Here is a 24,613-nt window from a genome sequence, read left to right on the forward strand (position 1 = left end):
AATATACAATAATATTTAGCTGTCTATGTACGTAGATATAATTTAGAATATAAATAAGAGATATTATAAATATTAGCATAATTATATTCTTATAGAAATAATATGTATAAATCCATATTTAGGACATTATATTTCTAATGGTCATAATATATGGCATTATAAAGATTATGATTGTTAATAATGGTTCTTATTTATATTCTATATGTATACATAAACATATTTATATATTGTTATATTTAATGTCCCTAGGTATATTGGCTCTATACTGGTCCCTCTTTCTTCCTTTCTTTACATTCTCTCATTGATCTCAACTCCAGTGGGTTCAAATATCATCTATATGCATAATTATCAAATCTTCATATAAAGCACTCATTTCTATCTTCCAGCACCATATCACCAGATGCCTACAAACATTTGTACATCAATATATCTTTGTAATTTCAAACTCAATATGTACACAATATATTCATTATATTCCACACCAAAGCCAGACCTGCTTCCTAACTTGGTTCTTCAAGACCTCAGATTTGCAGCCTCAGACTCCCTTTGACTCTTCCCTGGGCTCCATCCCCTCTATCCAATCTATTGCTAAGCCTTATTGAGTCTTGTGTAGCACAAAAGGAAGAGTTTTGGTTTGGAATCAAAGAATCTACGTTCAAATTTCAGCTTTGCCACTTGTTAACTGGGTGACCTCAAACTAATCACTTCTCCTTTTTGGGCACCATTTCTGTCATCTGTAAGAAAAGGAGATTGGACTAGATAATATCTGAGATCCTGTCCAGCTAATATGAACATTCCTTCAATCTGCCTTTACAGAGTCATTCTCCTGGTTCAGGTCTTCATCACCTCTTGACTCAAGTATCATAATAATCTTCTGATTAGTCTGCCTGAAACTAATCACTCTTCTTGCCAATCTATTTTCCAGAGAGATAGCAAAATAATCTTAAAGCAGAAATAAGGTCTTTATACTCCCTTATTCGTTTCAGTGATTTTTGTTGCTGTTAGGATAAAATAAAAAATAGCTAGTCTGGCATTTTAAAACTTGAAGTTTTATACAAGCCTATACCTACAGACTTATTTTGTGTTACTGTGTCCCCTCCTAAAACTCCTACGTTTCTCAACTCTCCCATGCACATACATTCTGAACCTTCTAGACAAACTGACCCACTTGATTCCTATATATGACATTCCATCTCCTCTTCTTCTTCCCTTTCCTAAATGCTCTTTCTTCCTCACCTCTGTGTCTTAGAATGAGGGATGAATAATTAGATAAGAAAAAAAAAAGAAAGATGGCATCCTGGAAGTATCATTGTTTTATCCTGCCTGCAACATTTAGTAGTTAAATGGCTCTTATAAAAAAAAGTCCTTTCATGATATCACTACTTGTTCAATTTCTCTTTTAATCTGAAATTGCGTGTCCCCTTTTCTATATGTGTGTTATGATCTCCATTAGAATTTAAACTCACTGAGAGGAGGAATTATTCCATGATTTTCATTTTTTTCCCTTCCAATATCTTAGCATGGTACTTTGCACATAATAAGCACTTAACTGAATTTTTTAAATAATCTTTCACGTATGTATCTTATTTAAATAGTATGCTTTAAGTTCCATGAAGTCAAAGATCCTATCTTAGCTAATATTTCTATGTCTCAAAGTTCCTAAAATGGAATTCTATATACAGTACGCATTTGATAAATATTCTTTAATTTGGTTAAACAGTACCAAGCAGAATTTATAAATTCTACAAGCAATTAAGGAAATTGTTCAAGTGCTATTATTTCCATTTTAGAAATGAGAAAACTGAGGCTTATGTGGTTAAAGGTCTTGCCCATGATTATAACTGCAATCTAGGGAATTCTGCTTCCAGGTTAAGGGTTATTTACATTAAGCAGAATAATCATTAGAGAAATCCTTATTCCCCTTAGATAAACCCAGCTAATCATTATGATCAAGAGGTCTAGAAAAGAAAATGTTTAAGTTTCTTGTAATCACTGTTGTCATCCATGTCACTACCAAGTCATCATTTAAAAAATAAGCTATTTCTTCATTTCTGAAATGTACCTAGTATTTGATCTGATTTATTAGTTCAACACAGGCATCAAACTCCATGATTTTAAAATTGTTTGTTCATGCTATTTCGTTTGATAATTTCAGTAGCACATCTGTTAAATGTCACAATGAGCATGAGGGAGCCAAATGTCTAGAACTGAAGCTACAGTACTTGCAGCTGCCATCCTCTTGCTGGAAATGTAAATGGCTAAAACTGGTGGGAAGAGAATGAACAAGGAAACTGAGAATTTGGAGGGGAAAGAGAGCCTTGTGTTATCCACCTTAGCTTTCTTTTCCATTTGCTTCAAATTTTGAGTAGGATCAATCAATCAATTGATATTCAGTTCAGTAATACTTTTAGTTATTTACATGCTCCTCAAATCATTGCTATAATTTATTCACTCCCCAGTCTTCTCCCTAAGTTCCAGTCCCACATTGCTATTGGCCACCTTTATCTATCTGTCCTAGGTATATGTCAAATTCAATATGTGAATTTCCTATCATAAACTAATCATCTACACCTCCTGCCCCTAATTTGACTTTCTTTCATGCTTCTACTAATGGCACCATCTCCCTTCCAATCATCAAGCTTCCTTTCATTGCAATTAATTATGCTAAAAGCTATTCAAAAGCCAATATTACAAGGATATGCTAAAGATTTCCAGGGGCTCTTCACCTCTTCTGTGTGTCACAACAGATAAATGATACAGAGGACTGAACCTAGAATTAGTAAGACCTGAATGAAAATTCATCCTCAGACACTAACTATGCATACATAAATTGTATACATAAGTAATATATATGTAGGTACACACATACACATTTATATATAAAACATATAAATGAGTAAGATAGAAATTACTATCATGGAAACTTTTGATGGTCCAATCCAGTAAAGATTATGGATGCTTTCTCATAAAAATATTTGAGGTCTAGATCTGAACAGGACAGTACATTTCAATTAGATATTGAAAATAAATATGTAATTTTTCCCTTTTAAATTCATGGATCCCTGAAATTTATGTATAGTAGATTTGTATTATATATTATAGTATTATGCATATTCTTGTGTGTCTGTAAACCCACATCTACTCAGGTTAAGAATTGCTGGTATAGGCATATGTTGTTGCTCGTCCTTTGTTTTCAAAGAACAATGACAAGTAATTACTTAAACATAAATTAGGTTTTAGTATAGCAGAATTGCACAAAGTCATCAGCCTCACTCTTTCTTTCAGAGTCATTTAAGACCAATAGCAAGACAAAAGTCAATGACAATCAATGCCTTGGGTTATAATGGGTATACCATTTAACCAATGCACAGTAACTGATAAAAAAGTAATTTTTTATCCAAAAAATATGGATAAATGACAGATAAAAAGTAAATAATACTGAAAACTTCTAAAACCAAATTTCATGTGTCTTACCTGAAAAGTTTTTGTAATCCACTAGATCAAACATGACAACTGCCACAGCTGACCAAGTAATGATTAGGGCAATAACTAGGAGCCATGCAGCTGGAGAGCTGAATGTCGTGACAATATCTTCTGTCACTGATCTTTTCAGTACTTTTCCAGATGTCTTGGGCACAGATCCATTTTTGCCATCTATCACAGTGGTGGTTGTAGATGTGTGACCTAATATAAACATTAAATAATAGCAACAAAAGAAGATAAAATTTAGAAATGTATAAAACATCTATCCTAAAGACAAATTATATCTGTTACACTCATTGTTTAAAATATGCTAAATGATAGTCCAATTTCAAGATTAAGAAATCAATGGCAAGGCCAAAAAGAAAACTACAAATCACATCATCTTTAGCAAATTGGGTTCCCTTTTTGTGTTCTTGGATTTCTGTCAATAGTGCTATTATTTTCCCAAATACCAAAGTTCATAAACCTTGGTATGATCTTTGATCCCTTTATAAATTGCCTAATCCTTTGTAATGTCATTTACATCCCTCCTCTTCATTCCTAATTCTACTATACTACTTCAAGTCTACATATAATATTAGACCATGTTCCTATGAGTGTTTTGTACTTCCTAATTTTTTTTAAATTATATCTTGATTAATGTGCATATCTTCTTAAAAAAGGGGTCGCAAATCACAAGTGTTCTATGCAGCATGCCAAAGTAGTGAAGTGGTTGGAACCAGAGTAGCATTTAATGACTTTTATTTCTTTTAGTTTACTTTTTTAAATTAGTAAGTATTTTTAATACTCATTTTCGCTCCTGTATCTCCTTCTCCATTTTCTCCTCCCAATGCCATGAGAAGGAAAAATAAAAATAATATAAAATAAACAGAAAAAAAAGCCTTGTAACAAACATTCATAGTCAAACAATTCAGAATGTCTCATTGGCATATTAAGTTCACAAACTATTTGAGGGGAATAAGTAGCATTTATCATCAACAATCCTACAGAATCATGGCTGGTCATAGATGATCAGAATTTTTAGGCCTTCCAAAATTGCTCATTTTTATAATGTTACTCTTAATTATTTTCTTGCTTTTGCTAACTTTATTCTTCATTTGTTTACTCAAACCTTCCCAAAGTTTTTGTTTTTGTTCTTGTTTGTTTTCCCCTGTAATTATCTCTTCTGCCATCTCTTAAACACAACAGCATTCGATTACATTAAAATATAATTTGTTTAGGTGTTATTTGTTGACTTGATCCTAGGAGAGAAATAGAGTAAAATATTTCTTTTCATTTTAGCCAATGAAATAACAGCTAGGGGTAGGCCCATAGCAGTGCTGGGGGTCAAAATGAGAGATGATCTGTTTCCTGTCACTACCCTGGTATAAGCCCTTATTGCCCACACTCTGCTGGTTGGTCAACCTCCTACAAGTTTCTCCACACTCCAATTTATCCTCTATTCATCTTCCAAAGTGATCTTCCTAATGTATAAGATGAACCAAGTCACCCCCAATTCAATAAACTCCAATAGATCCCTATCACCACTAGGATAAAATATAAAATCTTTAGACATTCAAAGTTCTTCATAACCTGCCTTCCCTAACTCACCCCTCAATCTTTTGAGTCTTCTTATTTCTTGTCCAAACAAACACATATACTCTATGATACAGATACTGGTCTCTTTGCCTTTCTTCCCCTAAGTTGCTCCATCTCTTGACTCTGGTCATTTTTCACTGGTTATTCCCAATGCATTGAATGTTCTCTCTCCTAATTTCTGTCACCTGGCTTTCCTGGTTCCCTTCAAGTCCCAGCTAAAATCCTATCTTCTATATAAAGACTTTCCTGATGACCTTTAATTTTATTTCCTTCCTTCTGTTGGTTATTTCCACTTTATTCTGTTTATAGCTTGTTTCTATTAGTTTGCATGTTGTCTCTCCATTAAACTAAGAGCTACTTTATAGCAAATTGACTTTTACTTTTCTTTAAATTACCAGGGCATAGAAGAATGTCTGGAACATAGTAGGTACTCAATATTTACTGAGTGATTTATAAGGGGAAATCTAAGATCAGGGAGTGGTCCATGTAGACTAGATTTACTGCTAGGGTTATAAGGTCATAGTCATTTTAAGACAAGGAGTTGATGAAGCAACTTAAACACCAAAGACAAATCTACAGATCTAACACAACAATCTTTCTATCCTGGAGTTAGAAAAGACAGAGAAAAGGAGAGATTGTATTCTTCAAACATGACTCTGTTCATGTAATTTCTGAACCCCAATAATCCTTAATGCCTCATCACTGTCTAAAGAATTGGGTCTAATAATGAACAAAGATCAACTGTGAAGGACTTAGTTATTATCAGCAATGCAAGGCTCTAAGAAAACTGCAAAGAGACTCGTAATGAAAAAAGCTATCCACCACCACAGAAGGATCCAATGGAGTCTGAGCACAGATTGAAAATATCATTTTTCACTTTACATCCTTCAATAGTTTCTTTTTCTTTGTAAAAGCAATATGTATCATATTTTAAAACATGATGAACATGGAAATATTTATTGAATGATAGCACATGTTTAACATATTACTTGCTTTCTCAGGGAGAAAGGTCAGGGAAGAAGAGAATACAGATTGCAAAATGTCAGAAAGCAATTATTAAAAATTGTATTGACATGTAATCTGAAAAAAATTATCTGTCTATCTGTCTATTTATCATTTAAAATTAAGTCTTTGTTTCCTATAAATCTATTCAAGTTATTCTGTGAAGTGACTAAATCATCTACCTTAAGTCTTTGACATCATCCTTTCCTCCCAAACATGCCGGTCTGCTCATCATCTCCTGAACAAGTCTTACATATTCCTGACTGAATACCTATTACTCATGATTTTGGCGGTTTTTTCTATTCAGGGAGAATGGAGAGATTGTCCATAAGGAAGTATTTCAAAGAGGAAAATTAAGAGTTACTTACCAACTTATGGGGATGCAGTTTTGCAAAACATAACAGAACTCAAATTAATAACACCATTTTGGTCTATTAGGTTGGAATGATATTTTGATAGAAGTAACTTTGCATGAGTTCATTAAAGAAACCAATTAAGTTTGTAATTATCCTAAAAGAATTTGTTCATTGTTAAAATAAAATGTCATATTATGCATCTTCAGGTCATTAATCTATTATCAAGTTACTATCACCTTTTGTATTGCAAAGATCACATCTTATAACTCAAAATGAATAATTTCAATATTATTTATTGCATGCATAGTTATTATAATATTCTTATTTTACTGGTCCAAAGAATATATAGTAGGGAATTGTGTCACAGTTACATTACATAGCTTTTTTTAGAAAGGAATGGGAGAATGACCAAAGCTAAAAATGAAAAATAAGCATAATTCCAAAACGACACTGTTACAGCACATCACTGGGATGAGGACAATCAAAAGTTAGCAAGTCGTCTATGTTAGATATTCAGTTGTCTGATGAGGTAGAGATGGAAACCTGGTATGGGGAAGAGAGCTGAGATGGCAGAAATGGATAACATAGCTATAAAGAACACTAAAGGACTTCAAAGCCAAAGGATAAATCAGAAATGGATGCCAAGGATAAGTTACACCAAAGGAATGAATGGAGCAGCCAAGAATGTGAACTAGATGAGATATCATCCGGACAACTCAAGATCAAACACCAGGAAAATAGGTCATATGTGCATAAAACTTAAGGAGATTTATGGAAATAAAGTTGTGTTCCAAGGCTTTCTTGATAAATGTGAGATGAAAATTTTCCAAGGGTCCATTGATTAGGAACTGATGTCAATCACCAAATCAATGATGCAGGGAGAGTTACTGTAGCTTTTTATGCTTAGATTGCACTGAACATAAAAGTAGTAACTCCCAAGCACCAGTTCCAGTAAGAGGGGTTACAATAGAATGTTACAAAGCAGTTTACGTAACAGGAAACATAAGACAGGGAGGGAAGAAAGGATTCATGTTTTAGGAAGGTCAAGTAACTAGCTGGTCAAAACAGAGGCTGAAGTGTATATTCCAAGCTAGATTTTTGCAGACTTCAGCAGTTTGTGTGACCTGCGGGCTTTAAGCTACAATGTCAAGAAGGCTTAAGATAGTCTAGGACAGAGTTTTTCTTAGCACAGTGGCGGCAAGAAGACTGAGCCAGAAATTCTCTTGTCATAATGGTAATTTGGAGTATGCCAGTCCTGGCTACTGACAATCTTTGAAGATCCCATTTTGCTGAGACTTTGGAACCCAATATTTAGAACTGCAGCTGCAACCTTAGAAATGGAATATGTTAGTTTGGGGGGAGCTGAATCATGACTGACTACCAAAGTTAAGGAAACAGCAATGGTGTAATGATTTAAAAACGACATGGGAATGAGAAAATGAGAGATGATGGGGGAGAATTCAAAGGTTGGGGAGATGAATGCAAAGATGCTAAACAACAAATAATGAAGTCAAATTACAGATATGAAAATGCAAAAAGAAATACCAATAGAGGAGAGTATAACCAAATCTCTGGTCAACACTGAGACTTTTTTTTAAGTAAAGGTAGAGATTGAAGAGCTTAAGATATGCACCATGGAGATTAAAGGCAGAAAACATAGGAGATAAACTGAAGGCCAAGAAAAGTAAAGAAAAATAAAAAAAACAGTAAGTATTCCTCTAGAGAGGTCCTGGTGGAGTGGCCAAGTAATAAATTGACTAATTTTAATTTAATTTATTTTTTCCCCAATTTCATGGGGCACCATAATATGAACTAGAAGGAGAGAGAAAACAAACAATATTGATATGAGATAAATATAGGTATGAGATACAGAGGCAGCTAGACTGGAAGGAGAAAGAAAACAAAAGCCTGGAACAAGCATGAAATGTAGGTTAGTCAAGAGTGGACTGGCTGGATAACTTTAAGGGAAGGAAAATAATGAAAAAGAACAGGATCAGGTTCTGGAAGATAACATATATTAGGAGTGAAGTAGCAAAAATCTAACTGCAGAAAGGCAACATGATTAAAAACTGAGGATGGACAGGAGATAATACAACAGGCAAGCAAGAAGATAGAGAAATGCAATTGAAAATAAGGGGAGAAAGAAAATTAATCCCTAGCCACAATTCTTCGCCCACTGCAAATTCAAGTAGTCTGACATCAACTGGATTTTTACTGATGCCTATAAAACTTTTTTATACATTGCTTTCCTATTTCCTAACAAACTTCCAATTTGAATCGATTTTTATGGTTTCAGTCAAAAGATATTTTGCACTTGTATTTTACTAGTGATTTCCTCTAGCAGTTTATCTCAAAATCCTACACTTTCTCATTAATCTTCAGTCTCTCCCTGTCTACTAATTCATTCTTTGATGCATGCAAACATGCCAGTCTCCTCATCCTTAAAAATCCTCATTTGACCCTACCAATCTCTCAACTTTCATTCTCTATCTGAACTCCTTCCTTTCATAGTTGAAATAATAGAAAAAGCTTTCTCTACTTATTACCTCTACTTCCTGTCCTCCTCCTCATCTCTCAACCTTTCAATTGAGTTTTTGATTGCTCTAAGGATTTCAGTGATCTGTTAAATGCCAATTCCAATGAACTTTTCCTAAGTTTCATCCTTCTTGCCCTTTCTATCTCATTTGATGCCTACTAATCACACTTTCTTCTCTGGGCTTTGGTGGAAGTTATTTCTTTTTAGTTATCTTGCTTCCATTGGTCACATAACTGCTAAATTAATATTCCTTAATAACATCTGACTATGTTATATAGGAACCTTCAATGACTTCCTGTCTCCAGGATAAAATACAAAGTCCAGTGTTTGTTATTCAGACACTTTTTCAATTTGACATCAGCCTACTTTTCTAAAGCAACCATAATAGATTTAGAATCATTTAGGTATTATTCCCGTTCATATGCCTGATATTCCAAACAAGTTGTCTGAATTGCTTTCCAGCATACACTCCCACATTCATGCTTGTTCTCAAACTCTGGTAGTTCTACCATTTTGAAAAGCAATCTAGAATTATACCCAGACTCATAAAGCTATGTTTACCTCTTAACCTAGCAACACCACTTTTAGATTTATTTCCTAAGATGATCAGAATGAAGGAAAAGAACCAATACGTTCTAAAATATTTACAGCCCTTCCCACACACTTTGGAAGTTATGATATTGGGAAAACAGGCTCGTAGCCCTGCTGTTTCATGACTGAGTCACCAAAGAAAGGGGAAGAGAAAGGGACAGATGCCCTGGTCATGACCCCTATTAATGGAACATATTCCTGAAATCTATTTCATAAACCATGTTCAGGACTGCTGTTCTGATCAGAACATATGTTCAGAACACCTGGTCCTGTTCTAACCTCTGTTGAGTCATTGTATATGCTTATAAAATCTGGAGGACCTAAGAACTCAGGGTCTCACACCAAACTGGCTTTTGAAATCTGCAGTACCTAAAAGAAATCCAGTTCTGTGCAGATCATTGTCCAGTTTTTTCTTCTAACATGTGGCATATGATTGTGATGGAATACTAGTGCACTGTAAGAAATGATGAACAGTTTAATTTTAGAAGAATTCAGAAAAGCCTACATGAAATTATGAAGAATGAAATGAGCAGAACCAAGAGAACATTACATATAGCAACAGAAATATTATTTGAAAAATTACTTATATATGATCACTTCCAGAAAAAGAACTGATCAATAAAAATAAGCAAGACATAGTTTCATATATGCATGTATCTTTTTTGTAAATGATGCCTTTTCTAGTGGAGAGAAGATGAGAGATAACTGGAATTTAAATTTAACAAATTTAAAATTAATAAATAAATGATAACAGAATAATATGCAAATGTAGCATATGAAAATACTATACAATGATCAGCTCTGAAGAACTAAACCATTATTAATAAAACAAGGTTCCAGAATAACCCCCCCTGACTCATGATAAAAACAAGACAAAAACAACAGTGCTATCCACAGTTGAGGAAGGAACTGTTGGAATCTGATTGCATATTAAGCATATGATCCTTTACTTTATTTCCTTCATTTTGTGTCTTAAGTCACAACAATAGGGAATATATATATATACATATATATATATTACATGAAAGCACTGGTATAAGTTATATTAGACTACTTACCACCACAGAGAGAGAGAGGGAGTGAGAGAATCCGAATAGAAAAATATCAGAAAATAATTGTAAGAAATTTTTTCTACATGGTATTAAAATTAATTTAAACATATATGTATTAAAGATGGTATGAAATGTTCTCATAATACACTATGATTCAAGCCTTGCATAAAACTACAGAATAGTATCGTAGTAGCCCCTGAAGAACATATACCAAGATTTAAAGTACCTGTGACTTTTGTTTTCCAATTAAAATAATATCATGACTTTTACTTCTCAGAAAATTATTTAAATCAACCATTTCACGACATAAACAAGAATATTCTAAGGAGTGAAGGCTTAAAAATAAAATATATTTGTTAAAAATGCATTTGATGTACTTATGTTTTGTTTTCTTGAATTAGATCTAATGACAAAATGGTCCAAAATGAACTGAATTTATATTGGAATTCTGAATAAACAGGGTACCACCTACTTGACAAGCTGCAAATTTGCTTCTGGAGAAGTTATTAATGTTTTGTGGAATAGAAGAAATAGAGCACTTTAATGGAGCAGAACTTGATTTTTTCTCATCACCATGCCATTATATTTCCAATCAATATGAGTAATTCCAAGCTGCTTCTTGCCACCAAAGCCTGTCTTTTTTTTTTAATCACATCATTTTGCCTATGACGTTATATGGGCATCAATCATGGAAAGACAAAATCTCAGAAGAAACAAAAGTATAGGTGAATCAAAAAAGGAGTGGAAAGACAAAAAAAGTAGCAGAAAGATACATCGAATGTGTGAATACAGTGCACTGGAGCATATGAACAGAGTTAGTGTCTAAAACATTACTGAGTATATATAATGCAGAAAATAGGCTAGGTATGTTGCAAAAAATCAGAAATGACTAAAGCAAAGCCTGGAATTGTATGAAATGGTATAAGAACCAAAGAAGGTCTCCAGAGAAAGGAGGCAAATCTTCTATGTAGGATATATACAAACACATTAGTCAATAAAAAACAAATTCAATACAAACATAGTACATCTAGGTATTGAACTAGGTGCTAAGAATAAAATGACCAAAGTGAAACAATCCTAATCTGTAAGAAGCTTACATTTTATCATATAAAATCTCTATGTACACCTATGTTATAAAAAAAGGACAAGATTTGCATAGGAAGAGAAGGCAAGGAAGGGTTGTAATCTACCTAAGGAAGTCCTACAAACATCAATCAAATCATTAATTCATTGAAGTAGGCATGGATTCTATGCTAAAGATTTAAAGTTAGTTAATGTCATTTTTTCCCCTCCACTGGCAAAATGAAAATGAACAAATTAACAGCAACAAAAGGCTCCATGTAAAACTGACCTCTTAAAAAAACCAGATCTGTTGGAACTCATTCATAATAAAGATATGACTCAATTTGACTCTTAACAACTTTATGGCAAATTAATGAAATAACACATTAAATTCAACGAGTATTCAGGAAGTATTATTAGTGAGTAATGATAATTCAAACTATCTTGTGTAACTATAATCCATGCTAGTGATAAATTTTAGGACTTTACTTTTAAGGGAATGAATGCTGATAGAAAACATTGATGATCGGATGATTACTTTTTTTTTTTTTCAAAATTACTTTAGGAAAAGATTAAAAATAGGCGAAATGAATCCTTTTTTTAAAAAAAATAATGTGACTATACCTTCCAAGTTTGTGAATTCAATTAAGTTGAAGCAATAGCAAGTTGGAAAAATAACTTTTTTTTAAATGCAGCTTATAATCTGTAGTTGAGATGGTGCTCAAAGAAGGGAAAATTAGAAAGGGCCCACCATTGATTTTTGTGCCCAATTCCCATCAACTGTAATGGCTGTTGTGAAAATGGATGAAGGATAGGAGTGTTTTGAAATGCAATTTAAGACCCAAGTGGGGATACAAGTGAATCAAACCATTGGAATAATGAGTTGTAGGAGAGTAAGTGAATTATGAGTGCTTAGAAGAAACATGTCTGAAAGCTGATATGTAGTCAATCCCCAGTTTTCTAAATCTAAAAAGGTCTCCAATAAAATCCCAACTAGAGTCAGAGACTTCAGGAATTATATTCACCATTTGAGGATTCACTTAAGAAGGTGTCAGATTAGACAGTACTTAGGCAGACAAATCTTATGAACACTTCTTTTAAATCTTATGATAAAAACAAGAAAAAACAAAGAATTTCAGTCTAATATTAAATAAATTGGAGTTAATGAAATCTCATGCAAAACTGAATGATCTTAACATGTTCAAAAACTTTACACATTTTAAAATGAGACCACAATTTTAATTCTTTTTTTTTAACATGTCAGGTTTGTTTTTTAGCAAATGTTTTTATTTTTCTTAATTAAAAGTAAAAATAAAATTTAAAATAGAGGTTCTTAAATATATTTTCTTACATTGATCCATGTCCTCTACCTCCCTTCTATCCTACATACTTCTCCAAGATGGCAAGTAATATGGTGTATCTGTGTTATCACATAATACATGTTTCCATATTCATCATGTTGTGAAAGAAGACAGATATCACATTTACTAGACAAAAATTCATGGAGGAGATAAAGTGAAGAATGGCATGCTTCAATCTGTATTCAGAATTAACATTTATATTTTATAATTTTTGAGTTCTAAATTTCCTCTCTCTAAAAGTTCATATAATCCTTCCCAGGTTTTTCTGAAAGCATCCTACTCATCATCCCTTATAACACAATGGTATTTCATCACAATCATGTACCTTATTTAGTAATTTAAACATAACTTGTTTAGTCATTCCCAACTGATGGACCTCCCTTCAGTTTCTAATTCTTTGCCACCACAAAAAGAGCTGGTTTAAATATTTTTGTAGGCATTTTTCAGTTTTATAGACCTTTTCAAATAATTCCAAATTGTTCTCAGGAATGTTTGGATCAGTTCCCAACTTCACCAACAGTTCATTATTGTCCTTATTTTTCCATATTTCCTCCAGTATTTTTAATTTTCCTCTTCAGTCACATTAGCCAATCTGATAGACTGAGCTGGTACCTCAGACATTTTAATTTGCATTTCTTGTGACAAAACAATCTTCTATCAACTATATCACGCTAATGTCATCAATCTTGTATCAATAAATCAATAGATTTACCAAATTTTTTCATGTTACTCTTTATAGCTTTGATTTCTTCCTTTTTCATGTTTTATTTTTTCTATTTTTCCAGGTTACATATAGTTACAATTTTAATAATCATTAACTGACATTTTGTAATCCATATTCTCTCCCTTTACCTCACTTTTAAACTTTGATATATTATTTTTATTCATTTGAGGGATAAAATGCTTCCAGAATTTAATTTTGCAGAAGCAATGATATTGTACTATTTTGAGTAACTCAAAAGATTGACTTTAGTAATAAGTTTATATTAATTTCTATTTGTTAATATTACAAGTTTATCTTTTTATTTTTCATTCTTGTTTCCTAGTCTCTATTAGGACAAAAGCCTCACAGATGATTAATATTAATTAATGTTGGTTAATTCTGAGTTAACATTGAGAAATCATAAAGTAACAATTGTAGGCAAATCCTATTTTAAAAACTAAATACATAGCAATGAATAAATCAGATTTCTGCTTCTTATGGAATAGCACTAAATAGAACCTTTTCATTCTATGTAAAATTTCAAAACCTACTTAATTCTAGAGCAATAAATTTGATTAAAAAAAGAGTTCTCTCCATTCACTTTCCTGCACTTTTCTTGATATCACTTGATACCATAATTGCATTTAAGTGAGGCAGAGCTACACAAAAGTCAGCTTCATTCTCTATTTTGGGGTTATCTAAGTCCAGTGGTAAAGCAAAAACCAGGACAACTGGTAATGGCCTGTGGGATTCAGTGGATGGCTTTGGCATACTTGATTTCTGAGCAAGCTCTAAGCACTCCATAGCACCTGCTTCAGCTGCCTTCATAGCCCTTGGAACAAATTGTTCTCATCTGCCCATTCATTCACAGAGGGAAATCTTCACATGCTTAGTGTAGATACCCCACTAACTCACCAACAGGTTTGAAGTCCATCAGTTACCCTCAACCTGGATTAGCCCATCTGCCAAGCTGGTTAGACAATGATGTGGCTACCCTGCATGCTTCTTGGAGCCACCATTGAGAGTTGGGTGAAAGGTGGACACCAAAGGTAGATGAGCAGTCCCAAAAAAAGGTTCAGTGAGCCTATTTAGTAGAAGTGCTAGTTCTATCTGAACACATATCTGATATACATATATATATATACATATATATATATACATACACAACAGATGTAGATATAGAAAGATATGGATGCACACATACACCTATGAATTTCCTTCTTTTGTTTTGGAATTTATACAAATTATTGTGATTACTAGTCTCATAGAAATAAGTCCAATGCCACTGAAGTAAGGAGAGAGATCATTCCCTAATCAGAACATATCTACTATATTAAGTTCAATTTTGGGTGAGGCCATGTATTTAGGATAATTCAGATAGAGCTGACCATGACCAGAGAAGGGCAGCAAAGATTGTGAAGAGAAAGGAAATCATGACACAATATCAGTTAAAAGTAAGCTCTTTGAAAAGAGTCAGTTTCATTCTTTGTACTTATTTGCCCAGTGCCCAGAACAGTACTTTGCCCTTTCTAGGTACTTAATAAATGCATATCAATTGATTTTTACCCTGGAGAAAAGAAGACTTAAAGATATGTAATAGCTGTCTTCCCATGATACTACATTGAAAACTTGTCATGTTGGGTCCCAGAGGGCAAAATCAGAATTAAATATTGAATGCTGAAGAAAGTAAGATTTCAGCTCAATATAAGAAAATGATCTCCTAACAATATTTGCTATCCAAAAGTAAAATGGGTTGTGAGTTTCCCAACACTGGAAGTTTTCAAGCAGGAGGCAGATAACAATTTGTTAAGAACATTAAGAAAAGTAATCAAGATCTCTTCCAATTTTGTTTCCATGATTTTTTGATTGACAAACTGATTAGAAAACTATGGAAGCAACTATGTTTTACAAGGTATAATTTAGTGCTAACTTACCACTTATATCAATGTCTAAAACACTGGGCTTAATCATTTTAAAGTAAGTAGAGAAATTCTGAGTTCCAGAGAAGATGCTACAGATTGTGCTCAATTCTTCTCAGGCATGGAATGTTTTACATTAGGAGTTGTGAAATCTGTCCTGGGATTAAAATAACAATATTGCTCTACCTGGCGAAAAAAATAAGAGCAATTTTTCACTATTGCAAAGTATTTATTAAACTTCTCAATTTAAACGGGATTTTGCTACATCTTGTAAATATAAGTATACCAAAATGCTTTTATATCCTCACTTTGCCAATATGAGAAAAGTACTTGTAATCCAATATATTTGTTTTAAAACAATGATTTTCTCTCATCTCTTGATTTCTATGACATTATTTCCTACTGTTTTTTTCTATCATTCCATCTTGATCTCTTTAATATCCAATTTAAAGATTAATTGAAGAGAAATAAAACTGAAAGCAGAGCTGGCAGTTAGGAAGCTATTATGGCAGTTTAAAGTGAGAGGTTATCAGGATTTCAATATATTAGTTACTGAGGGATTAAAAACAAGGGAATGGATGTAAGAGATATTATTTAAAATTGATTTTTATTGATATCTTTTATTTCTAAATCTCTTAGATTTCCTCCTGTATCCCTTCTCTTTCCCTAATCCCAGAAAAAGAACAAGTTTTTTTAGGGTAAAAAATGAAGGGAAAATGACATAAGAAAACCCAGAAAAAGCAATATCCACAATAACTATTAATTTAAATAAAGGACCACCACTACAAAACAATAAAAATTGAATAATGTGAAATTATGAGGAATAAAGTTGATGCCAAAATTCTTAAATTAAAAAAAAAACAAACTATATAGTTTCAGTACCTATTATGAGTAAAACACTAAAGTGAAGCCCTGTGGTTTATACAAAGATAAATCAGATGAAGTTCTTGTTCTCTGGAAGTTTCTAATCTAACGAGGAAAGTAAAATAATTTCCAAATAACTATACACTTTACCAGGGAGAGCATAAAATGCAATGGAAGTAATATGAAAGACACACAGGGATACTCCATCCAGTGATTCTCCAAAATTGGTTCTATCAAAGTAGGAGTTTTATACCAACCAAATGAGAGGCAGGGAGAGGAGAGAGAGAGGAACGGAGAGAAGGAGAGGAAGGAATATGAGAATATACCTCCTTTTGTTCTTTTGAAGATGGGTGAATGGGGAGGAGGGGGTTAGGAATGGTCCAAAGATATGCAATGTAGTATATAATATAATGTCATCTTGTTAAAAAAGAAAGTTTGACCTTTTATACAGAATCATTCTTTGCTCCCTTTATTTCCTTTTTTTTTAAAAAGTAAATAACCTCTACCATTTGACATTACTCTTCTATCCAGTTACACTTGGCCTCCTGGAGATTCCACAAACAAGAAACGCCATCTCTCAGCTCTAGGCATTTTCTCTGGCTGTCCCTCATACCTGGACTGCTCTCTCCCCTCTGCTCCAACTATTGCTCTCCCTGGCTTCTTTTAAGTTCCATCTAAAATTCTACCTCCTACTTAAAGATTTCACCAAAACCTCTCAATTCTAACACCTTCCCTTTGTTAATCATTTCTTATTTATCTTCTATATTGCTTGCTTTGTATATATTTATTATAAAGGAGGTAAATGAAACTGTAAGGGAGGTTGTGAGATCTCTTATCTAGGTAGTTTAATACAGGTGAATAAGGTTGCTTTAAGGAAGCTTCAGTGAATCTGCAGCTGGATGTGGTTGTGTTGAATCAGCTGACAGGCCCCAGCAATCAATTGATTCCTCCTTTACAGCTGACCAATGAGAAAGTAAAAGATTCTTCCCTGTCACTGCTAAATGAACTTAGTTCTTTAGATGAAATGAAGATTAATAAACTCAAACTATTAAAGATGTTATAACTGACTGCGATTTGTTGATCCTGATAATAGAAGATCAATAAGCACTTGAATGAATTTGATGATATAAAGGAGAAGTTTTAACTGACAACTTTCCCTAAGAATCTTCAGTTCAGATTTGGTCAGTACAGGCTTCTCTCTCTTTAACTTATTTAATGATAGTAAACAAGGTTAGGGAAAGGATGGGTTGAAATATTGAGGAAAAAGGGATTAGGGATGAATCCTAAACCTTGTCTAAATAATTAAGTCTATAATAAATCTTCTGGAGTTTTCAGGAGAAGCTGATTCACTGAATCTGCCAAGGCAATTGCCTTGGTCAGTCCTAAAGCCTGACTCTAGTTATTTGACGTTTTATCTCAGTTCAAGTTGAGTTGGTTTAACAGAGTTGATCATCAATATTTGTCTTCTTGATTATGTTTAGAAAGTTATATTTTATCGATGATGTTTATGGCTGGATACTGAGAGCACTGGATGAGCAGTGAGCTTAGGTAACTAATCCTATGAGATATAAGTTAACCTTAGCTAAGAGACAATCCTGAGATGCCTACCCTCCCACCATTCTCAAGACAGTGACCCTAAAGCTAGAAATCAGTCCCAATTAATAGGATCCTCTCAACAGACTTTTTGATTTCATTCCAGCTCATGCCACTCCTGCATTCTGCATTCCAACCTCAGTAACTGGCAACTAACCTGGCCCAATATGGCTTCTTGCAAAAGTATTTACATTTTATGCATGTTGTCTCTATCATTAGAATGTAAACTCCTTGAAGACAGGGATTGTCTTTTGTCTCTTTTGTATCTCCAGGGCCTAGCAAACAGACACTTAATAAATGTTTATTGATTAATTGATGACAATACTCCTTTCTCCTATTCCTAGATATATTACCAGCTTTGTTAGCTATTATCCTGACTTCTACCCTATCCTAATCTTCAAAAAGAATCATAATCTTACATTTCCATTTGACTCTTTCCTCTCTTTCATTGCCCCACATCTAATTAGTAACCCAATCATTTTGAATAGTATTTGGAAGCATTTTTCTCCCCTAATATTTCTTACATTTTTTTAGTACCATAAACTGTGCTCATACTAAGCTACAAAAGGAATACCCTTAGCTGAAGAAAGAAGAGTAAAGGATCTCACCCCAGGCTACCATCTTATAGCTTCCTACTTAAAATAATTATCTAAATAACTAAGTGCTAGGCTAATTCTAGGGCTGTCATCTTCAACCTTTAAAGGTAGTATCCCCTACCTACGAATTATTACCCTCAGGAAAAATATCAGTTGTCTATTTCCAGTTGAAGTGGGGAAGGTACAGGGGGAGAAGGAAAAGGTTAGTAAATAAATGGAACATATCTGGTTCTAAGGGATACTGTCACTTTAAAAAGTCATAATGGACCCGAAGGGATAAAGCTCAGGAATAAATGTTCCATTGGGTATGACCAAGCTGGAAAGATCTATTTTGGAAAGAGTATGGTCCTGGAAAAAGATTGTGTCTGTTGCCTAAGGACCAGTCTAGCAAAAATATGTTTAACTGAGAACCCATAAAGGTTAACCTGATCAAGGCAGATGCTGATAGAAACATGGAAAAACAGGTCAACTATTATATTGCAAAAGGAACTGTCATTTAAAAACATTTTTTAAGAAAACAAAATGGAAATACATATTAAGAGATATAAAACTGTTTATGCTCATTGATAGGCCCTAAAGAGATTATTGAGAGGGTAAAAAGCTATGATTATATGAAAATATTCATGGAAGCTTTATTTATTATGAAAAAACAACTGGAAATAACATAAATGTAATAAATGAGAGGAATGGCTGAAAATATTATGATATTTGAAAGGATTATATTTTTTTAAATGATAAATATTGGAAATAAAAAGAAAATAAGGGACTCATATAAAGACATGAAAAGATAATAAAAGAAAATAAGGATAATACATATCATGATTACTTAAAAAAACAAACAGCCACAGATTCAAGAAAAATACTATCCAAGTAAAATAAATCCAAAGGGAACTCAAAAGCACAGGATGTTTAGGTGGCTCAGTGGATAGAGCACTGAGGTCTGGAATTGGGAAGACCTGAGTTCAAATGTGGCCTCTTGACCTCTGTTTAAATCTAATCCACTAGAAAAAGAATGAAGTGCTAACTCCTCCAGTTATAGTCTTAGCTTTTCCACTCACAAGCTATGCAAACTTGGGCAAGTAAACAGCTTACCCATTTAATAAATGAAGAAGCAATCAAAAGTCATCCATAGTCATGTGGGGGAAAAATGCTCTAAATCACTAATGATTAAAGAAATGCAAACTAAAAAAACTGAGATACCACTTCACACCTATCAGTTTGGTGTTTATGACAAAAAAGGAAAATAACAAATGTTGGAGGGCATGGGAGAAAATTAAAATACTAACGAACTGTTCAGAGAGTTGGGAATTGATTCTACCATTCTGGAGAGCATTTTAGAACTACGCCCAAAGAGCTCTAAAATTGCATATATTATTTGACTCAGCAATACTACCCTCAGACTTATATTTCAAAAAAATTTAAAAAGGAAAGGAAAGGAAAGGAAAGGAAAGGAAAAGAAAGGAAAGGAAAGGAAAAGAGGAAGAAAAAAGGACTTGTTTGTACATATATATTTATAGTAGATCTTTTTTGAAAAAAAGGATGATCAGCAATATAGGAATGACTGAACAAGTAGTAGTAAATGATTGTAATAGAATACTCTTGTGCTTTTAAAAAAACAATTTGTATGATGATTTCAGAAAAAATCTGGAAAGATTTACATGAATTGATACATAGTAAAATGAGAAAAACCAGGAGAACATTGTACATAATGCTAACAATACCATACAATACTGTGAAAGACAGCTATATTCTCAGTGATAAAATGATCTAAGACAATCCCAAAGCACTCATGATGAAAAATGCCATCTGCTCCAGAGGAAGAACTGGATGAATCCAGACCAAAACATACTATATTCACTTTCTTCTTTTATTTACTTTTTGTTCATTTTCTTCCACAAAAGGACTACTATGGAAAAAATGTGGGGAAAAATGTACACTTAAAATCTATACCAGATTGCTTACAATTGCAAAGAGAGAGTGGGGGACATAGAGAATTTGGGGCTTAAAGAATTTTAAAAATTGTTTTTTACATGTAATTGGGGAAAAAATCAAATGTCATATTTTAGAAAATGAAGAAGACAGAGCAGATAATGTAGCCTAATGGCTTATCTATAGCAAATTTATACAGACCTTCAGATAGTTTACTTGTTCAGAACTTCATCATCTTCAGTGATAATTATGCTATTCTCTATCCCCTCCCCACTCATGCTAGCAATTATTACTGACTCTTTCTGCCATGGATCATCTTATTAAGGCTACAGAGGAAAGTAGTCTGAGAGAAAGTCCATGTTGAAATTACAATAATTTAATAGTACAAAAGATAGTTTGAGAGGGAGAACCTTGAAGACTAAACAATGGTTTCAGCCAAGTACACTGCTGATGAGAAAGTCCAAAAACTGAAGTGAAAGATATTTAGCATATTTAATTTGAATCATCATAGCCCCAACTGAAAGGGACCTTACAAGTCAATTCTCTGGTTTTACAAATGAGAAAATTAAGTCTAAGGGAAAGGAAATTATTTCCGTAGGGCAGCATCACACATTGATATCAAAGTTAGATCACAAGCCCAGTTCTCCTCATTCTTAATCCAGCATACTTTCCATCCCCCATATGAAACCCATATGGAAAACATAAGAAACAAAGTTATCACTATGGTGGTAAGAATTTCATGTTATCCAGGATGAAACCAGAGGAGTCATTAATTTCAAAGGAGGCTTCATGGAGTATAAGATGGATCAATAGCTTTGGAATTATTTGGGTTCAACTTTCCCAGATAGCAACACCTAGACTAAATAATTTTAGAAGTGATTTTTTTAAAATGTCATATTGAGTTTCAGTTTCTTTGTTAAAAAATGGGAGCAGTAATAGCTCCTGTACTGTAAAGCTGTTGTAAGGTTCAAATGAGTTAATGTATGCAAAGCACTTTCAAAGTACTTGTTCAGTCTTTTTTTTTTTTTTTCTTTTTCAGTCCTGTCAATAGTTTGTGAAGCTCATTTGGTGTTTTCTTGGCAGAATACTGGAGTGGTTTGTCATTTCCTTCTCCAGCTCATGAAGAAACTGAGGCAAACAGGGTAAAGTGAATGGCTCAGCCTTACACAGTTAGTGTCTGAAGTCAGATTTGAACCTCAGGAAAGTGAGTCTTCCTATTTCTAGGTCTAGTACTCTATCCATTTTGCCACCTAGTCATTTAACACACACACACACACACACACACACACATACACAAATAAAAATCAATTATTAGTTTTTTCTAAGCAGTTCAAGAAGTCATATGTAAGGGTAAGTTTAGGCAGTTGCTTTCTGGAAGATAGTCAGCTTCCTCAACTGGGCTGGAAGACAGATGATAGGATATTTTGATTTTAGTGAATTTCTATTTCATTAGGATGTTAGTCAGTTGAGTAGCTATCCCTCCAGAAAATATTGTTGGAATATTACATACTTAAATTTGTAAAGTACTTGCAGATCTTTAAGAGGGAAAAAAATCTTGAATTTGATGCTTTTTGTTTAGGTTGTCAATTTCTCTCAAGGACAAATATGTAGCTAATGAAAAAATTTCTTTTCCTATCATCCCTCAGACAAAGTTACTCTATTACCATTAAATAACAAAACTCACTAAAATATAAAAATGAGTTTAAAGGCTTGCCTCTTAGTATGCTGTTTTGCTACGGGAAAAAAATACTAAACTAGTACTTTAAAATGATGGGTCTTGTATGATTTGTTGGCTGTAATTCTCTTTTCCCTTACTTTCTCTTTCCTAAGGACATTTGCATGGAACCAATTCTTTCATAAGAATTTTTCTTTTCCTGCTGCTACTACCCCACCTGGGGCTATAATCCTTCCTTTGTGATAACACAATGACTTCCATTTTAGTTCTATTAAGAGAAGGAGCATACCCAAGAAACACCACCTCCTGCTATTTTAATGTAAATATCGATGATAAAGATGAAGAATCTATGCAAAGTCTCTGAATAAAACTGTGTCCAAGTGAAATATTTCTCTGCCACTGTTAGGAGGTAATCTTAAGAAAATAAGGTTATTCAAGAAATAAGACTTTGGGGGTTTTGCCTTTCTCAGAGTCCCTAGTAGGTGACTTTTTTATGGGCTGACAACTTGTTAACATATTTACATGCAAGAAAAATAGGAGAATATATTGGTCTTCCTTCAAGCACTATCAGGACCAAAAGATGACTCACTGGTGTTTTCTTTCTGGCTTGCTGGTGGAGTATTGAGTGTTTTATGGGATTTATTTCAATATACATATACACATTTCCATTTTGGATATATAAATGTTTAAGAAAGACTTGAAATCATTTTTTATCCATGTAAATATATTATTATTCTCACTCATAACATATTAAGGTTACACCACCCAGCTATGAAGTGGTATAACCATTTTGAAAGAATTTTAAATTATATAAATAAAATGTCTAAAGTATCCATACACTTTGAACCCAAGACTCCATGACCCCTAGGACACCATCATTAAGAAAAAAAGTCCAGATACTTCATAATATTTATATCAGCATTTTTTTGTGATAGCTAAGAATAGGAAACAAAGTAGATACTTAACAATTGAAGAATGTCTAAACAGCTTAAGGCATAGGAATGTAATGAAACACTATGTTGTTCAGCCAGCCCAGCTCTTTGTGAATCCATTTGGGGTTTTCTTGGCAGAGATACTAGAGTGCTTGATATTTCCTTCTCCACCTCACTTCCCACATGAGGAAACTAAAGCAAACAAGGTTAAGTGACTTGCCTACAATCACACGGTTAGTAAGTGTCTGAGGGCAGATTTGAACTCAATAAGATGAGTCTTCCTGATTCCAGAATTGGCACTCCATCCACTGGATCCCCAACTGGAATACTTCTTTGTTATAAAAAATGATATGAGTAATAAATATACAGAAGCACAGAGAGATCTATAAAGTAAGAATTAAATTAATTTCCAACAACTCCAAGGATTATATTTATAAAAGTTTATTAATAATCATTTGAAGTAGAAAGAAAATAAACAAAAGAAAAAGAAGTTCAAACCTAATTAACTAACAAAAAATAAACCCATGTGGGTGAGTAAGTTCTCTTGCCTGCAGCTGCCAGATCTCTTCTGCCTTTGAAAGAGGGAAAGAGAGAGAGAGGCAGGGCTACACAAAATTTATATCCTCCCTAGGTCAGAGGGTAACCTGAGAAGGAGAGTGGGATGCTAGGAATTGAAGTCCAGGGGAGCAGGTTCTAATTACACAATAAAAATAAAGGCATAGTGAAGTAAGCTGAGCAAAGTAAACAATATGTATAGTAACTGTAACAATGTAAATGTAAAGAACAATGACACTCCAGAAAATCAAAAGTAAGTAAAACAAAGTTATAAAAATCCAGTGTACTCAAATGAAGAAATATGAGTAGACCTCAAACCTACTCCTTTGTGTACATGGGAGGTCCATGGGAGTTATGCTTTGCACATATTTTCAGATTGTTTCTATGTATCTATTAGTTGTGCTGATTTTTTTTCTTTCCCCCAAATACTATTTGTTATATGCTATGTTTCTCTGGAAAGCAGAAGAGGAAGGTTACAAAGGATAGTGTGGTAATTTAAGAAACAGAAAATAGCAATACAATTTTTTTAAAAAGACAATACCATCTTTTAAAAGATGAACTAAACTATAATCGAAGGTAATAATGAATTCCTGCTTTCTTTATTATCAGTGGCATCAATATAGTTGACAAAATTAGAACTCTGCATTGCAGAGTTGTTCTAAAGGTACAAAGGTTTGGACAAACAGTCTGATTTTACAAAAGAAGGAAAAGATACAATTTTGTACATTAAAACCAATAATCTTGACTTTGATTCTTGGAGAAATTTGAGATATGTATTATTAAGAGAAAAGATAGTACATGTCTAAAGAAAGAAGAAGAGATCACA

At 33.3% G+C, this 24,613-nt stretch overlaps 1 protein-coding gene across 1 annotated transcript in view; it reads right to left on the minus strand.

Moving 5' to 3' along the window:
* Positions 1–24,613, minus strand: part of LOC123247850 (triadin-like) — a 366,108-nt gene that overhangs the window by 291,742 nt on the left and 49,753 nt on the right. The window contains exon 2 of the mRNA XM_044676898.1: positions 3,475–3,684. Within this exon, the coding sequence (XP_044532833.1) occupies positions 3,475–3,684 (210 nt within the window). The remainder of the gene's footprint in view (positions 1–3,474; positions 3,685–24,613) is intronic.

This window comes from Gracilinanus agilis, chromosome 4 (assembly GCF_016433145.1).
Source record: "Gracilinanus agilis isolate LMUSP501 chromosome 4, AgileGrace, whole genome shotgun sequence".
In the NCBI taxonomy this organism is placed as follows: domain Eukaryota; kingdom Metazoa; phylum Chordata; class Mammalia; order Didelphimorphia; family Didelphidae; genus Gracilinanus; species Gracilinanus agilis.